Source organism: Caloenas nicobarica, unplaced genomic scaffold (assembly GCF_036013445.1).
Source record: "Caloenas nicobarica isolate bCalNic1 unplaced genomic scaffold, bCalNic1.hap1 Scaffold_718, whole genome shotgun sequence".
Taxonomy (NCBI): Eukaryota; Metazoa; Chordata; class Aves; order Columbiformes; family Columbidae; genus Caloenas; species Caloenas nicobarica.
This window is the reverse complement of record NW_027017707.1, coordinates 4481-25766: the sequence shown is the minus strand read 5'-3', so window position 1 is coordinate 25766 and position 21286 is coordinate 4481. Positions and strand designations below refer to the sequence as shown.

The following is a 21286-nucleotide window of genomic DNA, read 5'->3' as shown; positions in this document are numbered from 1 at the left end:
TTGGGACCCCCCCAAGTCCCCAGGACCCCCCCACGTCCCCAAGATGCCCCCCAAGTCCCTTAGAAACCCCCCCAACTCCCACAAAAACCCCCCATGGCCTTGGGACCCCCCATGTTCTCCAGAGCCCCCCAAGTCCCTTAGAACCCCCCAGGAGCCCCCAGTGCACCCCAAGAGCCCCCCACGGCCCCCCGGACCCCCCAACCCCTCCAGACCCCCCCAAACCGCCCGCGTCCGGGCTCTCCCGCTGGGCTGCACGGCCCCTCCCCCCGCCCGGCGTCCCCTCCCCCCCGCCCCGCGTCCCCTCCCCCACCTTGAGGGCCTGGCCGTCCCGCACCAGGATCGAGCGCAGCTGCCCGTTGAGCTCAAAGAAACCTCGCGCTGCCCCGCGCTGTTCAGGTCGCCCAGCGCCAGCGCCTTGATGTGCAGCGTCTTGCCGCGCTCCAGCTCCACCTGGGGGGGAGGGGAAGGGGGGGGGGGAGGGGCGGGGGGATGGGGGAGGGGAGTGGGGGGAGGGGAGTGGGGGGGCGAGGGGCGAGAGGGGGAGGGGCGAGAGTGGGAGGGGGGAGGGGCGAGAGGGGGAGGGGGGAGGGGCGAGAGGGGGAGGGGCGAGAGTGGGAGGGGCGAGAGGGGAGGGGGGAGTGGGGGGCGAGAGGGGGAGGGCGAGAGGGGGAGGGGGAGGGGCGAGAGGGGGAGGGGAGTGGGGGGCGAGAGGGGGAGGGGCGAGAGGGGGAGGGGGGAGGGCGAGAGGGGGAGGGGAGTGGGGGCGAGAGGGGGAGGGGCGAGAGGGGGAGGGGGGAGGGGCGAGAGGGGGAGGGGAGGGGGGGGCGAGAGGGGGAGGGGCGAGAGGGGGAGGGGGGAGGGGCGAGAGGGGGAGGGGGGGCGGGGGGCGAGAGGGGGAGGGGAGTGGGGGGCGAGAGGGGGAGGGGCGAGAGGGGGAGGGGAGTAGGGGGGAGGGGCGGGAGGGAGAAGGGCGAGAGGGGGAGGGGAGTGGGGGGGAGGGGCGAGAGGGGGAGGGGGCGTGGGGGAGGGGCGTGGGGGATGGGAGTGAGGGGGGAGGGGCGAGAGGGGAGGAGAGGGAGGGGGGAGGGGCGGCGGCAAGAGGGGGAGGGGCGAGGAGGGAGGGGCGGGGGGAGGGGAGTGAGGGGGGAGGGGCGAGAGAGGGGAGGGTGTGAGAAAAGTGTTACCCCCTCCCTGTTCCTCCCAGTTTCCCCCAGGTCCCCGATTCCCCCCAGTCCCCCACAGTTGGCCCAGTTCCCCCCAGTCCCCCCATTGCCCCCAGTCCCCCCAGTTGGCCCAGTTCCCCCAGTCCCCCCAGTCCCCCCAGTCCCCCCAGTTGGCCCAGTTCCCCCCAGTCCCCCCAGTTGGCCCAGTCCCTCCCAGTTCCCCCATTGCCCCCAGTCCCCCCAGTTGGCCCAGTTCCCCCCAGTCCCCCCAGTTGGCCCAGTTCCCCCCAGTTCCCCCATTGCCCCCAGTCCCCCCAGTTTGGCCCAGTTCCCCCCAGTCCCCCCAGTTGGCCCAGTTCCCCCCAGTTCCCCATTGCCCCCAGTCCCCCCAGTTGGCCCAGTCCCTCCCAGTTCCCCCCAGTTCCCCCCAGTCCCCCCAGTGGGCCCAGTTCCCCCAGTCCCCCCATTGCCCCAGTCCCCCCAGTTGGCCCAGTTCCCCCCAGTCCCCCATTGCCCCCAGTCCCCCAGTTGGCCCAGTTCCCCCCAGTTCCCCCAGTTCCCCCCAGTCCCCCCAGTCCCCCCGTCCCCGTCCCACCTCGAACTCCTCGGCGATCGTGGGCCCCTCGAGGAAGAGCCGGGTGCCCAGGACGCTGACGGGGCCGAACGTGTCGCGGAACTCGCGGAACTCGCGGAAAACTTTGGGGTACAGGGCGGCCGAGAGCAGCTCCTCGGGGGGCGGGGGGGCCCCGTCCCCCCCGCCCCTCCCCAGCTCCCGCCCCAGCGCCTCGAAGTCCAGCGGGGGGAGGGTCGCCCGGGACGGCCCTCGACGCGGGGGAGGTCCTTGAGCACCTGGGGGGGTTGCTGTGGTTACCGGGGGTTGCCATGGTCACCGGGGAGGGGTTGCCATGGTTACTGGGGAGGGGTTGCCATGGTCACCGGGAGGGGTTGCCATGGTCACCGGGGAGGGGTTGCCATGGTTACTGGGGGGGTGCCACAGTTACCAGGGGAGGGGTTGCCACGGTTACTAGGGGAATTGCCATGGTTACCAGGAGAGGTTCCCATGGTTACCAGGGAGGGGTTGCCATGGTTACTAGGGGAATTGCCACAGTTACTAGGGAGGGGTTGCCATGGTTACCAGGAGGGGTTGCCATGGTTACCAGGGGAGGGGGGTTGCCATGGTTACTGGGGGAATTGCCACAGTTACCAGGGAGGGGTTCCCATGGTTACTAGGGGGAATGCCATGGTTACCAGGGGAGGGGTTGCCATGGTAACCAGGGGGGGGAGTGGAGCATCCTGGGGTGGTTTCTGGGGGGGGGAGTTGCCATGGCAACCAGCCTCCTCCCAGTGCCCCCCAGTCCCCTCCCAGTGCCCCCCAGTCCCTCCCGGTCCCCCCCGGTGCTGACCCGCGAGCGGAAGGGCTCGGGGAAGCCCCCCGGGGGGGTCCCGATGTGGCCCTGCAGGAACTCGACCACCGACTGGGGGAAGAAAGTTCGTCCGCGCGCGACTCGACCTCCTGGCGCGAGAGCCCGTTCTGCACCATGAACTGCGCCAGGTCCCCCACCACCTTGGAGGTCGGGGTCACCTGGGGGTCACAGCGTGGGGACGTCACTCCATGGGGACAGCGCAGCGTGGGAGTCACCAGCGGGGTCACCCAACCGTGGAGAACCCAACCATGGAAAACCCAGTTATGGAGAACCCAACCATGGAAAACCCAACCATGGGGAACCCAACCTTGGGCACCCAACCATGGAGAACCCAACCACGGAGAACCCAACCATGGGGAACCCAACCATGGGGAACCCAACCATGGAAAACCCAACCATGGGGAACCCACCCATGGAAACCCAACCATGGAGAACCCACCATGGGGAACCCAACCATGGAGAACCCAACCACGGAGAACCCAACCATGGGGAATCCAACCATGGGGAACCCAACCATGGAGAACCCAACATGGAGAACCCAACCATGGAGAACCCAACTATGGAAACCCAACCATGGAGAACCCAACCGTGGGAAACCCAACCATGGGGAACCCAACCATGGGGAACCCAACCACGGGGAACCCAACTCATTGAGGACTTAAGCCATGGAGCACCCAACCATGGAGCCACCCCATGGAGCGCCCCCCACCTTGATGAGGTCTCCCAGCAGCTTGTTGGCCTCGGCATAGGCCTTCTTGACCTCCTTGAACTTGTGGCCCAGCCCATGGCGTGGGCCTGGAAGTGCAGGTTGGTGTATTGTCCCCCCGGGATCTCGTTCTCGTAGACGTCGGCGTTGCCCGACTTCATGGTGGCCGTGCAGTCGAAGGCGGCGTAGAGCCCGCGCGTGGCCTCCCAGTACTCGCTGTACTCAAACACCTTCTCCAGGGAGATCCCTGCGGGGGGGACGTGGGTGGGGGCGCCAGAGACACCTCGGTGGCCGTGGTGGCACCTCAGGACCACGTCAACCCTCCAGAACCACGCGAACGCTCCAGAACCTCCAGAACCACGTCCATGACCAGGGGGGCACCTCCAGAACCACCCCCGTGACCACGACGGCACCTCCAGAACCACCCCCATGACCACGACGGCACCTCCAGAACCACCCCCGTGACCACGACGGCACCTCCAGAACCACCCCCGTGACCACGACGGCACCTCCAGAACCACCCCCATGACCACGACGGCACCTCCAGAACCACCCCCGTGACCACAGGGGCACCTCCAGAACCACCCCCGTGACCACGACGGCACCTCCAGAACCACCCCCGTGACCACGACGGCACCTCCAGAACCACCTCCCCACCTCCGGTTATCACCTCCCCAGCTCCATAACCAGCTCCACAAGATCCATAATTACATCCATGACCACGGTGGCACTCCAGAGCCACCTCCCCCACCTCCAGAAGAACCTCCACAACCTTGGTGGCACCTCCAGAACCACCTCCGTGACCGTGGTGGCACCCCCAGGCCCCCGCCCCCCCCCTCCAGACCCTCCAGACCCCCGTCCCGCCCCCGTACCCGTGTCCAGGGGGGTCCCGCGGGTACAGGCCACCATGGCGCCCATGCTGGGCTGGGACGTCATCCCGGCCATGGCGTCCACGGCCACGTCCACCACGTCGGCGCCGGCGTGCGCGGCCGCCAGCATGGAGGCCACGGCGGCCCCGGCCGTGTCGTGCGTGTGCACGTGGATCGGGACGTCGGGGAACGTGTCGCGCAGGGTCCCCACGAGCAGCCGCGCGGCCGCCGGCGTCAGCAGCCCCGCCATGTCCTGCGGGGGGCGCCGGGGGGCACGGGGGTCACAGGGGTCACGGGGGGTCATGGGAGTCACGGGTCACAGGGGTCACAGGGGTCATGGGGGTCAGGGGTCACGGGGGTCACGGGGTCATGGGGGTCACGGGGGTCATGGGGGTCACAGGGGTCATGGGGGTCACGGGGGTCATGGGGGTCACGGGGGGTCATGGCGGTCACGGGGGTCATGGGGGTCATGGGGGTCACAGGGGTCAGGGGGGTCATGGGGGTCACGGGGGTCACAGGGGATCATGGGGGTCATGGGGGGTCATGGGGGTCACAGGGGTCACGGGGGTCACAGGGGTCACACGGGTCACGGGGTCATGGGGGGTCATGGGGGTCAAGGGCAGGAGGGGAGTCGGGATTTGGGGGAGGGGAGAGGGGGCGAATTTTGGGCTTCGACCCCACCCGGGAGCCCCAACTCCCACTGGGAGGCCCCCAAAATACCCTCCCGACCCCCCCGAACCCCCAAATCCCTCCTCCCAACCCCCAGGACCCCAAAATCCCACCCCCCAAGACCCCTCAAACTCCCTTCCCATCCCCCCCCGAACCCCCAAATCCCTCCTCCCAACCCCCAGGACCCCAAAATCCCCCCCCATAAAACCCCCGAGTCCCCCCAAAACCTCTTCCCACCCCCCAGGCCCCCCCAGAGCCCCGCACGCCGCCCACCTTGATGCACAGCACGTGCGTCCCCGCGGCCACCAGCTCTCGGGCCACCCCCAGGTAGTAGCCCAGGTCGTACTTGGTGCGGGCGGGATCGGCCACGTCCCCCGTGTAGGACAGAGCGGCCTCCACCACCCCCCCGGCGCCCCCGGCCGCCTCCACCCCCAGCACCAGGTTGGGGACGTAGTTGAGGGCGTCGAACACCCGGAAAATGTCCATCCCGTTGGCCACGGCCACCTCGCAGAACCTGGGACACGGGGGTCGCAGCGTCACCCCGTGTCCCCCCACATCGTCCCAGTGTCCCCTCATCCCTCAGTGTCCCCCAATGTCCATCCCGCTGGCCACGGGAACTGCACAGAACCTGGGACAGGGGGACATGGGGACATTGGGGGGGGTCACGGTGCCGCCCCATGGGAGCCCATGTCACCTCATGTCACCCCACGTCGTCCCAATGTCTCCTCGCCCGCCGTGTTCCCCCCTGTCTCCCTGTCCCCTCCGTGTCCCCATGTCCCCCCATGTCCCCATGTCCCCCTGTCCCCCCATGTCCCCATGTCCTCCCATGTCCCCATGTCCCTCTGTCCCTCCGTGTCCCCATGTCCCCATGTCCCCCCATGTCCCCATGTCCTCCCATGTCCCCATGTCCCTCTGTCCCCCCATGTCCCCATGTCCTCCCATGTCCCCATGTCCCCCTGTCCCCCCATGTCCCTCTGTCCCTCCGTGTCTGCCCATGTCCCCATGTACCCCTGTCCCCCCGTGTCCCCATGTCCTCCCATGTCCCCATGTCCCCCTGTCCCCCCATGTCCCCATGTCCTCCCATGTCCCCATGTCCCTCTGTCCCTCTGTGTCTGCCCATGTCCCCATGTCCTCCCATGTCCCTGTCCCCCCGTGTCCCCGTGTCCCTGTCCCCCCGTGTCCGCACCGGTGGATGATGTTGTCGGGGTAGTTGGTGTACCCCACGGCGTTGGCCCCTCACCCCCCATGTCCCCATGTCCCCCCCTGTCCCCCCGTGTCCCCGTGCCCGCACCGGTGGATGACGTTGTCGGGGTAGTTGGTGTACCCCACGGCGTTGGCCCCGCGCAGCAGCATCTGGAAGGGGATGTTGGGCACCAGGCGCCGCAGCTCCCGCAGCCGCTCCCACGGACACTCGTGCAGGAACCGCATGGACACGTCGAACGTGGCGCCTGGGGACACGGGGGGGTCACCGGGGGGTCACCGCGGGGTCACGGGGGGTCACGGGACAGGCCCCGCCCCCTCGCGCGAGCCACACCCCCACCCCATCACTGGTGCACCCCCAGTGCTCCCCAGACAAGCCCCGCCCACTCGAGGCCCCGCCCCCCCGGAAAGCCCCACCCACCCATAAAGCCCCGCCCACTCATTAAGCCCCCACCCCATGAAGCTCCACCCCCGCGAGGCCCCGCCCACACATGAGGCCCCGCCCCACGAAGCCACACCCACCCCCGAGAGCCCCGCCCCTTCACCCCATCACTGCTGGGAGCCCCCAGGCCACACCCCTCCAGGCCCCGCCCCCTGAACCCACCTTGTCCCCGCCCCCAGACCCCACCCCTTGAAGCTCAACCCCCAGGCCCCGCCCCCCCCAGCCCCACCCCTCGAAGCTCCGCCCCCACCGGGTCCCACCCCTCGAGGCCCCGCCCCCTCCGCGCCCCACCCTTAGAGGCTCCGCCCCCTCCAGGCCCCACCCTTGGAGGCCCCGCCCCCTCCGCCCCCCCCCCCTCCGCGCCCCCCCGAGGCCCCGCCCCCTCCGGGCCCCCCCCCGAGGCCCCGCCCCCCGGCCCCGCTGACCCCCCCAGGTCTCCATGCTGCAGAGCCCGCTCAGCGCGTGGGCGGCGAAGGGGGCGACTCGCGCCAGGTCGCGGGTGCGGACGCGCGTGGCCAAGAGCGACTGGTGGGCGTCGCGGAACGTGGTGTCGGTCAGGAGGAGCCCCCGGTGCCCCCGCAGCGCCCGCGCGAACCCCCCCGGGCCCTCGCGCTGCAGCACGGCCCGCAGCCCCGCGGGGGGGGGCCCTGCGGGGGACACGCCGTCACGGAACACGCCAAGAACACGCAAAGAACATGCCAAGAACATGTGACCCCCCCCAGCACCCTCCCATAGCAGCCCCATTTGGGGCGGGGGGGGCACGCGGGGCCAGCACACGCGTGGATCGCGCCGCACACGTGCCAAGCTGCGCCGTGCACATGCCAAGCACATGTGACCCCTCCGGACCCCCCCCCAAGGTCTGGGACCCCCCCCTTGGAGCTGCGGACCCCCCCAGACCCCGCGATGCTGCCCCATCCTATAGACACGGGGGGGACCCAGGCGTCCGGGGGAGGTCACATGATACCCAGAACCCCCCCAAAGGACGCAGGGGGGTCACATGACTCCTACAGATCCCCCCCTTCAAGATCTGGACCCCCCCCCCTGATGCTGGGGACCCCCCAGACCCCACCCCATCCTATAGACCCGGGGAGGGACCCAGGCGTCCGGGGCCCTGGCCTCACCCATGGGCACCGGGGGGGGGTTGGGCTCCACCAGCGCGGCCTTGGCCTTGACCGGCAGGGGGGTGCTGGGGCCGTTCACCATCACGTGACCTGCGGGGGGACACGGGGACGGTGGGGGGGGCGGGACACCCCAAAAACCCACAGCCCCCCCCCCCCCCCGCAGTGTCCCACCCAGACCCCCAAGATCCGGCCAACCCCCCCCAAAGACCCATTAGACCCCCCAAGGACCCCCCTGGTGCCCCCCAGTCCCCTCGGATCCCCCAATGACCCCCCAATGTCCCCCCAGGACCCCCCAATGTCCCCCCAGGGACCCTTTAGAACCCCCAGACCCCCCAAGATCCCCCCAAAGACCCATTAGACCCCCCCAGTGACCCCCGGGCCCCCCCGGGCCCCCCCCCGCCCCCCTGTACCCAGATAATGCAGCAGCTTCTGGGCCCGATTCTGGCCGGGGCTCAGGTGGAAAAGTTCGGGGTTCTCGTCGATGAACTGGGTGTCCACGGCCCCCCCCAGAAACTGGGGGTGCGCCAGGACGTTCTGCAGGAACGGGATGTTCGTCTGGGGGGGACACACGGTGGGGTCAGCGCGGGAGGAACGGGGGGGGGGCAGCACCCCTGGAGCATCGAGCCCCCCAAAAATACCCCCCCCCCAATCCCCTCGTGCGTCGCACAAGGAGCCACCCGCCCCCCAGCCCCCACCCCCTGACCCTGACCCCCCTGTGACCTTGACCCCCCCCGGGCTGACCTTGACCCCACAGCCGCAGAACTCAACCAGCACCCAGCGCATCTTGGTGGCCCCGAACCCCCCAATTTCCCCCCAAACCCCCACGACCCCCCCAGCCCCCACCCCCTGGCGCCTGACCTTGACCCCGGGCTGACCTTGGCCCCACAGCCGCAGAACTCAACCAGCGCCCGGTGCGTCCTGGTGGCCCCGAACCCACCTCCTCACCCCCTGTACCCCCCAATCCCCCATAATCCCCCCCAGCCCTTCACCCCCCAAGCCCCTGACCTTGACCTTGACCCCGGGCTGACCTTGACCCCTCGGATGCGGAACTCGGCCAGCGCCCGGCGCATCTTGGCGGCCGCCGCGGGCTGGTCGGGCCCGTGAGCCACGACCTTGACCAGCAGCGAGTCGTAGTGGGGGGAGATGAGGGCGCCCTGGAACGCCGAGGCGCCGTCCAGCCGGATCCCCATCCCCTCGCCGCTGCGGAACACCTATGGGGCACATACGTCACCTATGGGGCACATACGTCATCCGTGGGGCACATACGTCACCTACGGCGACCACGCGCCACCCTGGGGTCACCTCTGGGTCCTGCGCACAGTCCCGTGGGTGCCCCACGGACCCATAGGAGCCCCTATGGAGGCGCCTGCGGGGATGCACTTGACCCATAGAGCGTCCCCAGAGCAGCCCCGGGTCCTATGGGCGGTTCTATAGCCAATTACGCACTGTATAGGAAGTTCTATAGGTACCTACGGAAGGTGGGTGGAGCATCCGACGGCCCCCCCCCCAACCTCGAAAGGCCCTATAGAACGCCCTATAGTTTGCTCCGGACCCTATAGATTGCGGCCTGGGTACATGGAGACCCCATAGGCGCCTGCAGAGCTCAATGGGGCGGCCCATGGGCACCTATGGGGCCTAATCGGGGGGTTCTGGGGGGGTCCTGTAGGGGGGATCCCAAGACAGGGTCCTATAGGGGGGTCCCATGGGGGATTCTGGGGGGTGTCCCAAGGGGGGATCCCATGGCGGGGTCCCACGGGGTGTCCCAAAGAGGGTCCTGTGGGGGGGTCCCAAGTCAGGGTCCTATGGGGGGGTCAGGGGGTCCCTCGGGGGTTCCTGGGGGTCAGGGCGTCCATGGGGGGTCAGGGGGTGTCCCCGAGCAGGGGGTCCCATGGGGGGGTCCCTCGGGAGTTGCTGGGTGTTGGGGGGTCCCTGGGGGGTCAGGGGGTCCCTCGGGGGGTCCCGGTTGTGGGGGTGTCCCTGGGGGGTCAGGGGGTCCCTGGGGGGTCAGGGGGTCCCTCGGGGGGTCCCGGGTGTGGGGGGGCCCCGGGGGGTCACCTCGATGCGGCCGGTGTCGGGCTGGAAGCCGCGCGCGGGGTCCTCGGTGGTGACGCGGCACTGGATGGCGCAGCCGTTCACCGCGATGTTCTCCTGGCACAGCCCCAGCTCGGGCAGCGACCGCCCCGCGGCCACCTGCAGCTGCGCCTGCACCAGGTCCACCCTGCAGGGACCCAGGCGTTCGGGAGGACCCAGGCATCCGGGGGGACGCGGGAGTTCTGGGAGACCCGGGTGTCCAGGGGGACCCAGGCATCCAGGGGGACCCAGGCATCCGGGGGGACCCAGGCGTCCGGGGGGACCTGGGAGTTCAGGGGAACCCAGGCGTCCAGGGAGGACACAGGAGTTCGGGAAGACCCAGGAATCCGGGGGGACCCAGGGGACCAGAGCATCCCACGTCATCCTGCATCCCGCGTCCCTCAAGGGACCCAGGAATCCGGGGGGACCCAGGGGCTCAGGGGCGACCTGCTAATCCGGGGGTGTCACCAGGGTGGTCACCAGGGGGGACCCAGGCATCCAGGAGGGACCCAGGCGTTCGGGGGACCAGAGCATCCCACATCCCCCCAGGACCCCAAACCCATCCTGCAACCCCCCAACCCCAGGGACATCCAGGGGGGACCCAGGCATCCGGGTCACCCCTCCCGCATCCCAGAGGGGACCCAGGCGTGCGGTTGCTCACCCGGTGATCTCCTCGGTCACCGTGTGTTCCACCTGCAGCCGCGAGTTGACCTCGATGAAATAGTAACTCCCGCTCTGGTCCACCAGGAATTCCACCGTCCCCGCGTTCTCGTACCCCACCTGCGGCACCGCGACACCCCCCAGCATCAGCCCGGACGCCGGGGTCCCCCCCGGACACCTGGGTCCCTCCCTGGATTGCTGGGTCCCCCCCAAACTCCTGAGTGCCCTGCTGATGGATGCAGGTCCCTTCCCCGGACGCCTGGGTCCCCCCGCAGTTCCTGGGTCCCCCCCCCCCCCAATTCTGGGGTGCCCCCCACCCAATTCCTGGCTCCCCCCATGGTCTTTCAGGTCCCGCCACGGTCCCCTGGGTGCCGCAGCTGACCGATCCAGCTCCCAGCCCCGAACTCCTGGGTCCCTCCCGAACTCCTGGGTCCGCCCCGCGGTTCCGGGGTGCCCCCCCCGGCCACTGTGGGGTGCGGGACCTGCTGGGCGAGGCGCACGGCGTCGCTGGCCAGGCGGGCGCGCAGCTCGGGCGGCAGCCGCGCGGCCGGGGCGATTTCCACCACCTTCTGGTGCCGGCGCTGGATGGAGCAGTCGCGCTCGTGCAGGTGGACGACGTGCCCGTGCTGGTCACCTGCGGGCGCGTCGGGGTCACGCTGGGGAGACCCAGGCGGCCAGGAACCCCAAAACCCCAAGGACCCTCCCAAATCCCCCAGGACGGACCCAGGTGTCCGGGAGTCCCAGAAAGGGACCCAGGTGTCCGGGAAACCCAAAAAAGGGACCCAGGCATCCGGGCAACCCAAAACCCGCAGGACTCTCCCTAATCCCCCGGGACCATACCCAGGACCCCCCAAAACCCCCCAGGGACCCTCCAAAAAGCCCCTGGGATCCCCCCAGGGCCCCCCCAAAGCCCCCCAGGGCCCCCCCGCGTACCCAGGATCTGGACCTCGATGTGTCGCGGCCGCTCGATGAATTTCTCCAGGAAAAGGGCCCCGTCCCCAAACGCCGCCAGAGCCTCCGAGGACGCGCGCGAGAAACCCTCGGCCAGCTCCTGCAAGCGCCCGGACGCCTGGGTCCCTCCCGGACGCCTGGGTCCCTCCCGAACTCCCTGGTCCCTCCCGAACTCCTGGGTCCCCCCAGAACTCCTGGGTCCCTCCCGAACTCCCTGGTCCCTCCCGAACTCCTGGGTCCCTCCCGAACTCCTGGGTCCCCCCAGAACTCCTGGGTCCCTCCCGAACTCCCTGGTCCCTCCCGAACTCCTGGGTCCCTCCCGAACTCCTGGGTCCCCTCCCGAACTCCTGGGTCCCCCCAGAACTCCTGGGTCCCCCCAGAACTCCTGGGTCCCTCCCGAACTCCCGGGTCCCTCCCGAACTCCTGGGTCCCCTCCCGAACTCCTGGGTCCCCCCAGAACTCCTGGGTCCCCCCGAACTCCTGGGTCCCCTCCCGAACTCCTGGGTCCCCCCAGAACTCCTGGGTCCCTCCCGAACTCCCGAGTCCCCTCCCGAACTCCTGGGTCCCCCCAGAACTCCTGGGTCCCCCCAGAACTCCTGGGTCCCTCCCGAACTCCCTGGTCCCTCCCGAACTCCTGGGTCCCCTCCCGAACTCCTGGGTCCCCCCAGAACTCCTGGGTCCCTCCCGAACTCCTGGGTCCCCCCCACCCACTTGAGGGATGTCCCAGGAAATTGGGGGGATCCCGGGGGGGGTCCCAGGGATTTGGGGGCGTCCCCCCCCCGCCTCGTACCTCGGGGTCCCTCACGACCCTCATGCCGCGGCCGCCCCCGCCGTGCGCGGCCTTGACCATGACGGGGAACCCGACGCGGGCGGCGAAATCCTGAGCGTCCCCCAGCGACGCCACCGGGGTGGGGGTCCCGGGAACCACCGGCACCCCTGGGGGTCACGGGGGTCAGGGGGACCCCGAAACCCAACCAGGAACCCCCAAACCCGCCATCCTCCCCTGGCACCTATAGAGCCCTATAGCCCCCCCCAAATCCTCCACAGCCGCCCATAATCCCCCCAAACAACCTCGTAACACCCAAAGTCCCCCCCTAACCCCCAAATAACCCTCTAAACCCCCGAATAACCCCACAGCCCCCGGATAAAAACCCCCAAAGAGCCCCATAACCTCCCAAATAGGCCTCTGTGACCCCCAAATCCCCCCCACATAACCCCATCGCCCCCCCGGATACCCCTCTCTAAGCCCCCCAAATCCCCTCATAACCCCCCCGAATTCCCCGCTATACCCCCCCCAACAGCCCCAGGAGCCCCCAGCCGGGCCCCCGCGCCCCCGCCCGCGCACCGGCGGCGATGGCGATGGCTCGCGCCTCCACCTTGTCCCCCATGAGGCGCACGACGCGCGGGGGGGGCCCCACGAAGCGCACCCCCGCGTCCACGCAGGCCTGCGCAAAGTCCGCGCGCTCCGACAGGAACCCGTACCCGGGGTGGATGGCGTCCACCGCGTTCTCCTGCGGACCCAGGCGTCCGGGGGTCAGGGAACCCGGCGTTTGGGTCCAGGGACCCCGGCGTCCGGGGCTCAGGGACCCCAGCATCCGGGGCTCAGGGACCCAGGCGTTCGGGCCCAGGGACCCCGGCGTCCGGGGCTCAGGGACCCAGGCATTTGGGGCTCAGGGACCCAGGCGTCTGGGGCTCAGGGACCCCGGCATCCGGGGCTAGGGGACCCCAGCATCTGGGGCTCAGGGACCCCGGCGTTCGGGCCCAGGGACCCAGGCATTCGGGCCCAGGGACCCCAGCATCTGGGGCTCAGGGACCCCGGCGTTTGGGCCCAGGGACCCCGGCATCCGGGGCTAGGGGACCCCAGCATCCGGGGCTCAGGGACCCCAGCATCCGGGGCTCAGGGACCCAGGCGTTCGGGCCCAGGGACCCAGGCGTCCGGGGCTCAGGGACCCCAGCATCCGGGGCTCAGGGACCCCGGCGTTCGGGCCCAGGGACCCCGGCATCCGGGGCTAGGGGACCCCAGCATCCGGGGCTCAGGGACCCAGGCATTTGGGGCTCAGGGACCCAGGCGTCCGGGGCTCAGGGACCCAGGCGTTCGGGCCCAGGGACCCCGGCATCCGGGGCTCAGGGACCCAGGCGTTCGGATGATGTCGGGATGCGCAGACCCTATAGTGTCCCCATCGGCCCCATTGTCCCCATTGCCCCCAGTGTCCCCATTGCCCCCATGGCCCCCCACGTCCCCACGGCCCCCGGTGTCACCTGCGCCACGCGGACGATATCGGGGACATGCAGACCCTATAGTGTCCCCCTTGCCCCCGGTGTCCCCGTTGCCCCCGGTGTCCCCGGTGTCCCCATTGCCCCCGGTGTCCCCGGTGTCCCCGTTGCCCCCGTTGCCCCCGGTGTCCCCGTTGCCCCCGGTGTCCCCGGTGTCCCCGTTGCCCCCGCTGTCCCCGTTGCCCGCCGCGCGCCCCGGTCCCCGCGTCACCTGCGCCACGCGGATGATGTCGGGGACATGCAGACCCTATAGTGTCCCCCTTGCCCCCGGTGTCCCCGTTGCCCGCGTTGCCCCCGGTGTCCCCGTTGCCCCCCTTGCCCCCGTTGCCCCCGGTGTCCCCGTTGCCCCCGATGTCCCCGGTGTCCCCGTTGCCCCCGGTGTCCCCGTTGCCCCCCTTGCCCCCGTTGCCCCCGGTGTCCCCGTTGTCCCCGTTGCCCCCTGTTGCCCCCGTTGTCCCCGTTGCCCCCGTTGCCCCCGCTGTCCCCGTTGCCCCCATTGCCCCCATTGCCCCCGGTGTCCCCGTTGCCCCCTGTTGCCCCCGTTGCCCCCCTTGCCCCCGTTGCCCCTGGTGTCCCCGTTGCCCCCGTTGCCCCCATTGCCCCCGTTGCCCCCGTTGCCCCCGTTGCCCCCGGTGTCCCCGTTGCCCGCCGCGCGCCCCGGTCCCCGCGTCACCTGCGCCACGCGGATGATGTCGGGCACGCACAGGTACGCCTGCACGGGCGCCAGCCCCCGCCCCACCAGGTACGCCTCGTCCGCCTTCTGCCGGTGCATCTGCCCCGTGTCCTGCTCCGAGTACACGGCCACCGTGCGCAGCCCCAGCTCCGAGCACGCGCGGAACACGCGGATCGCGATCTCGCCTGGGGACACGGGGACGCGGGGACGCGTTGGGGACACGTCGAGGACATGGGGACACAGGGGACACAGGGACACGGGGACGCGTTGGGGACACGGGGACACGGGGACATGGGGGGACACGGGGACGTGGGGGACACAGGGACACGTTGGGGACACGGGGGACATGGGGACATGGGGGGACACGGGGACATGGGGATGCATTGGGGACACGTTGGGGACACGGGGACGTGTTGGGGACACGGGGGACATGGGGACATGGGGGGACACGGGGACATGGGGATGCATTGGGGACACGTTGGGGACACGGGGACGTGTTGGGGACACGGGGGATACAGGGACACGGGGGGACACGGGGGACACAGGGGACACGGGGACGCGTTGGGGACACGGGGGACATGGGGACACGGGGGACACGGGGGGACATGGGGACGCATTGGGGACACAGGGGACATGGGGACATGGGGCGACACGGGGACGTGGGGACGCGTTGGGGACACGGGGACACAGGGGGAAACGGGGACGCGTTGGGGACACGGGGGACATGGGGACACAGGGACACGGGCACATGTTGGGGACACAGGGGACACGGGGGGACACGGGGACATGGGGACGCGTTGGGGACACGGGGACACGGGGGGACACGGGGGACATGGGGACACGTTGGGGACACGGGGGACACGGGGACATGGGGGGACACGGGGACATGGGGATGCGTTTGGGACATGGGGGACACGGGGACATGCGGACGCGTTGGGGACATGGGGGATACAGGGATACGGGGGGACACGGGGGACACGGGGACGCGTTGGGGACACGGGGGACATGGGGACACGGGGGGACACAGGGACGCGTTGGGGACACAGGGGACACGGGGGACACAGGGGGACACAGGGACACGGGGACGCGTTGGGGACACGTTGAGGACACGGGGACATGGGGACATGTTGGGGACACGTTGGGGACACGTTGGGGACACGGGGATACAGGGACACGGGGGGACACGGGGGACACGGGGGGACATGGGGACACGGGGGGACACAGGGGGGACACGTTGGGGACACGTTGGGGACACGTTGGGGACACGGGGATGCGTTGGGGACAAGGGGACACGGGGACATGGGGGGACACGGGGGACACGGGGGACACGGGGATGCGTTGGGGACACAGGGGACACGGGGACACGGGGGGACACAGGGGGGACACGTTGGGGACACGTTGGGGACACGTTGGGGACACGGGGATGCGTTGGGGACAAGGGGACACGGGGACATGGGGGGACACGGGGGGACATGGGGACATGGGGACGCGTTGGGGACATGGGGACACAGGGACACGGGGACATGTTGGGGACACGGGGGACACGGGGGGACATGGGGACACGGGGACGCATTGGGGACACGTCGAGGACACGGGGACACAGGGACACGGGCACATGTTGGGGACACGGGGGACACGGGGGGACACGGGGGACACAGGGACACGGGGGGACACGGGGACGTGGGGATGCGTTGGGGACACGGGGACACGTTGGGGACACGTCGAGGACACGGGGACACAGGGACACGGACACATGTTGGGGACACGGGGGGACACGGGGACAGGGGGGACACGGGGGGACACAGTGAGGACACGGGAACACACGGGGGGACACGGGACACATGGGACACATGGGGACACGGGGGGACGTGCTGTGGACACATTGGGGACACTTGGGGACACGGGGACACAGGGGACACATGGGGACACAGTGAGGACATGGGGACACGTTGGGGACACATGGGGGACACGGGGGGGACACTTGGGGACGCGTTGGGGACGCGTTGGGGACGCGTTGGGGACACCTGGGACACCCTGGGGACAGCCCGTCCCGCTGGGGACATCGTGATGGGGCAGCTGGGGACACCCCGGGCCCCCCCACGGGGGGCGCCGTGGGGACGGTGACACTCTGGGGACAGCCCGTCCCCTTGGGGACAATTCGCCCGGGGGGGGACACAGTCCCAGTCCCAGTTCTGAGCTCCGTGTAACGCTGGGGGGGCCCCGGGGACAGGGGGGTCCGGGGGACATCGGGGACGGGGGGACAGGGGGGGACATGGGGGGACATCGGGGAGAGGGGGGACAGGCGGGGACATTGGGGACACGGGGGACACGGGGACACGTGGGGACATGTGGGGACGTGCTGGGGACACGTGGGGACACTTGGGGACACGGGAGGACACGGTGAGGACACGTTGGGGACACCTGGGGGACACGGGGGGACATGGGGGGACATGGGGGGACATCGGGGGACGGGGGGACATGGGGGATGGGGAGACATGTGGGGACATGGGGGGACATGGGGGGTCTGGGGGACATGGGGGACATGGGGGACGGGGGGACACGGGGGGACATGGGGGGACAGGGGGGACGGGGGGACAGGGGGGACATCGGGGGACGGTGGGGACAGGGGGGACATGGGGGATGGGGGGACATGGGGGGACAGGGGGACACGTGGGGACATGGGGGGTCTGGGGGACATGGGGCATGGGGGGACATGTGGGGACATGGGGGGACATGGGGGGACATGGGGGACGGGGGGGACAGGGGGACACGGGGGGACATGGGGGGACATGGGGGGACATTGGGGGATGGGGGGACATGGGGGACATGGGGGATGGGGGGACATGTGGGGACATGGGGGATGGGGGGACATGGGGGACATGGGGGACGGGGGGACATGGGGGACATGGGGGGACATGGGGGAACAGGGGGGACGGGGGGACAGAGGGGACATCGGGGGACGGGGGGGACAGGGGGGACATGGGGGATGGGGGGACATGGGGGAACAGGGGGGACGGGGGGACACGGGGGGACATGGGGGGTCTGGGGGACATGGGGGACATGGGGGACGGGGGGACACGGGGGGACATGGGGGACGGGGGGACCTGTGGGGTCTGGGGGAGGCTGCCCCCCGGTGACGGGGTGTCCCCGGGTGTCCCCGGGTGCCCCCGGCGTCACTCACCCCTGTTGGCCACCAGCACCTTGCGGATGGGCCGGTGGCCGCCGGGGTCGGTGGCCGCGCTGCGGGGGGGGGGACCCCGGAACAGCCGGAGCAGCCGCCCCCCCAGGAGGGTCCGACCCCCGCGGGGGACCCAGAGCTGCCACATCTGGGGGGGCAAAGGTCAGAGGTCAGCGCCGGCGCCCCGGCCCTCCCCCCGCCCCCCCCGAGGGACCCAGGCGTCCGGGCCGCTCGCCTTTGCCCCGGTGCCCTTTGACCCCTCTTCCCCTCCCCCCCAATTTTCCCAGCAGGGACCCAGGCGTCCGGGCCGCCCTCCCCCCCTTCCCCTTTCCCCCAGTGCCCTTTGACCCCCAGGCGCCTCCCCCCCTTAATTAGCACGAGCCGGTTAATGAGGTGGGGGGTGACGCGCGTCCTGTGCACACGCGTGTGCAAAACCCCCTGCACCAGCAGCTTCGCACGTGGCCCCTCGCACAAGCCCCCCGTGCACGACAAACCCCCTCCTTGCACAAGCCCCTGTTGCACGAGCCCCCTGTGCACACGCACCTTTTGCACGACCCCTCCTTGCACGAGCCCCCCCTTGCGCCACCCCCTTTGCACAAGCCCCTCTTGCACAAGCTCCCCCCTTGCACGAGCACCTTTTGCACGACCCCTCCTTGCACGGGACCCCCCTTGCACCACCCCTGTGCACACAACCCTCTTGCACAAGCACCTCCCTTGCACGGCTCCCTTGCAGAACCCCCCCCGTACACACAATCCTTGCACAAGCACCTTTTGCACAACCCCCCCTTGCACAAGCACCTTTTGCACGAGCCCTCCTTGCACAACACCTGTTGCACAAGCACCTGTTGCACAACCCCCCCTTGCACAAGCACCATTTGCACGAGCCCCCCCTTGCACAACCGCCTTTTGCACAAGCCCCCCCTTGCACGGGCCCCTTTTTGCACGACCCCCCGCGCACAAGCACCTGTTGCACAACCCCCCCTTGCCACGAGCACCTTTTGCACGAGCCCCGTTTGCACAAGCGCCTCTCGCACCAGCCCCGTGTCCTCTCGCCCCCCAACCCCCCACCCCCAGGCGGCCCCGCCCCCCGCGGCCCCGCCCCCCCGTGCCCCGCCCCCGTGGCCCCGCCCCCGCGGCCCCGCCCCCCCCCCCCCGTGGCCCCGCCCCCGCGGCCCCGCCCCCCCGTGACTCGTTGACCCCCGGGGGGCAAAGTCCAGACGGGCCAAACTGGGGCTGGGGGGGGCGAGTCTGGGCTATAGGGGGGGCTCCTAACAGAGGGGGCTTGGGCCCTATAGGCGGGTCCGGTCTATAGGGGGTCCCAGCCCCTGTACGGGGTCCCACGACCTATAGGACACCCCGGGTCCTATAGAGAGCGGTCCGGGGGGGTCCGCGCATCGGCGTCTTGGCCGCTATTAGTCTATAGGGTCTGGTCTATAGGGGTCCCGGCCCTATAGGGGGTCGCAGCCCTATAGGGGGTCCCGGCCCTATAGGGGTCCCGGCCCTATAGGGGTCCCTATAGGATCCGGTGCGGGGGGAGGACGCCCGGGACGGGGTCACGTGCGCCCTGCGGACGTACCGGGCGGTCACGTGGGTCGCGGCCGCTATAGGGGACCCGGGGGCTATAGGCGGGGTGTCACGTGGGTCCCCGGTCACGTGCTCCCGCCCCCCCACTCACCGCGCCGCGGCCGCCGCTTCCGCCGCGCGCCCGTGGACCCCGCTGGCCCCGCCCCGCCGCGCCGATTGGCCAAGCGGCGGCCCCGCCCCCTTCACCGCCACGTCCCGCCCCTTTACCGCCCACCGGCGGCAACGGACGCGCCCCATTGGCCGCCCGCCCCCCGCTCCCGCTTCGCTATTGGCCGGAGCGGCCGCCAATCCCGGCCGCCGAGCCCCGCCCCCTGCGGTTCTGGGCGGGGCGTCGCGACGTCGCTCGCGAGCTGATTGGCCGGCGGGAGGGCAGGGGGGCGTGGCCGGCGGGGAAGGGCGGGGCCGCGTGACCGGGGCGGCGCGGGCACGTGACCACACCACGCACCCGCGGCGCGGTGGCCCCTCCGGGCCCGCAGGGGGCGCCTTCCCGCAGGCCCCGGCCCGCTGCAGGGCCGCCCTGTGGCTGTTTTCCCCCGCACGGACCGGAGGACGCGGCGCACCCCTCCCCCACACCCTCCTGCCCCCGTGGGACCCCCCCCCAGCCCCCCCCCCCCCCGACCCGATGCCGCCGTTGAACCCCGGCCCGCGGCCCCATCATGCACCGCGCGCACGGGCCCGCCCTCCCGTTGCCGTGGCGACCAGCGGCGCATGCGCGAAGAGCGCAGAGTGGGCTTGGCACCACACACGCATGCGCGGCCGCGCCGGGCTGCGGCGGGAGGGGGCGCTGCGCGCATGCGCGGACACGCCCACCCCCCCACCCCCGCCCACACACCCCCCAGGCCCCGCCCACATCGCAGGCCCCACCCACCCCCGGCCCCCCGCCCACCCCTAAGGCCCAGCCCACCTTCCAGGCCACGCCCACCCAAAGGCCAAGCCCCCCACAGGCCACGCCCACACAGGCCACGGCCACCCACCCCCTCGGCCCCGCCCACATCCCAGGCCCCACCCACCCCGGGCCCCTCTCACCCCCAAGGCCCAGCCCAACTTCCAGGCCACGCCCACCCACTCACAGGCCACGCCCACCCACCCCAGCGACCACGCCCACCCACACCGGGCAACGCCCACCCCAGCCCCGCCCACATCCCAGCCCCCGCCCCTTTCCTGGCCCCGCCCACCCCTGGCCCCGCCCACCCCGGCCCCGCCCACCCCCGCGCGGGCACGTCCACCCCCGGCCCCGCCCACCCCGGCCCCGCCCACACCCCCGGCCCCGCCCCCGCAGCCGCAGCCGCCGCGCGGACGGGCGGACGCGCAGACGGACGGACCGACGGCCGGACCGACGGCCGGAGCCGTGGGGCCCGGGGGGGGCTCCGCGCTGCCCCCGCTCTCCGCCATGGCCCAGCCCCCCGCGCTGCCCCCGCCCGGCGCCGGCGCCGCGATCCGCGCCGGTGAGAGCGGCCGGGACCGGGACCGGGACCGGGAACGGCGGGGGGGGAACGGGAACGGGAACGGCGGGGGGGGGGGAACGGGACCGGGAACGGCGGGGGGGGGAACGGGAACGGGAACGGGACCGGGACCGGGACCGGGACCGGGAACGGCGGGGGGGAACGGGAACGGGAACGGGAACGGGAACGGGAACGGGAACGGGGCGGGGGGGGGGGAGGGGCCTCGGGGCGGGGGGGAAAACGGGGAAAATGGGGAAAAAATGAGGCCGAGGAGGCGGGAGTTGAGGGAGGGGGGTGGGGGGGACGTGGGGAAAATAGGGGTGGGGGAGTAAGTGGGGGAGAAGGGGGCTTGGGGAGATAAGTATGGGGCAGAAAGGGGTTTGGGAGATAAATACGGGGTAAAAAGGGGGTTTAGGGGGTAAATGTGGGGTAGAAAGGGGGTTTGGGGGGAAATCTGGGGTAGAAAGGGGGTTTGGGGAGATAAATATGGGGTAAAAAGGGGGTTTAGGGGGGAAATGTGGGTAAAAGGGGGTTTGGGGATAAAAAGAGAGTAAAAAGGGGGATTGGGGGGTAAATATGGGGAAAAAGGGGGTTTGGGGGTGGGTGTAGGGGGAGAGCCCGGGGGTTAGTTGGAAGGAAAAACGGCATTAAAGTGGGATATAGGACACAAAAATGTGTCTGGGAGGTAGATACGGGGTAAAGAGGAGTTTTGGGGGGAAATGTGGGGTGAGAGGGGGGTTTGGGGGGAAATGTGGGGGAAATAGGGGTTTAGGGGGGAAATGTGGGGTAAAAGGGGGTTTGGGGGCAGATGTGGGGGGAGAGGCCTCGGGAACGGAGGGGAAAAGAGTGGAGGGAGATGT

The 21286-nt window shown here is 70.8% G+C and overlaps 1 protein-coding gene across 1 annotated transcript; it reads right to left on the bottom strand.

The window, feature by feature from the left end:
• Positions 1-310: 310 nt before the first annotated feature.
• Positions 311-19105, bottom strand: PC (pyruvate carboxylase; the record flags this gene model as incomplete). Its single annotated transcript, XM_065658147.1, is given in 24 exon segments — positions 311-372; positions 375-450; positions 1759-1973; positions 1976-2012; positions 2567-2649; positions 2652-2745; positions 3297-3367; positions 3370-3540; positions 4166-4415; positions 5105-5345; positions 6123-6279; positions 6899-7120; positions 7595-7684; positions 8005-8149; positions 8623-8805; positions 9650-9812; positions 10326-10444; positions 10807-10958; positions 11258-11375; positions 12066-12211; positions 12621-12786; positions 14223-14407; positions 17404-17548; positions 19076-19105. Coding segments are annotated over 23 exon segments (3291 nt in total), but the record flags the coding sequence as incomplete, so codon positions are not given.
• Positions 19106-21286: the final 2181 nt, after the last annotated feature.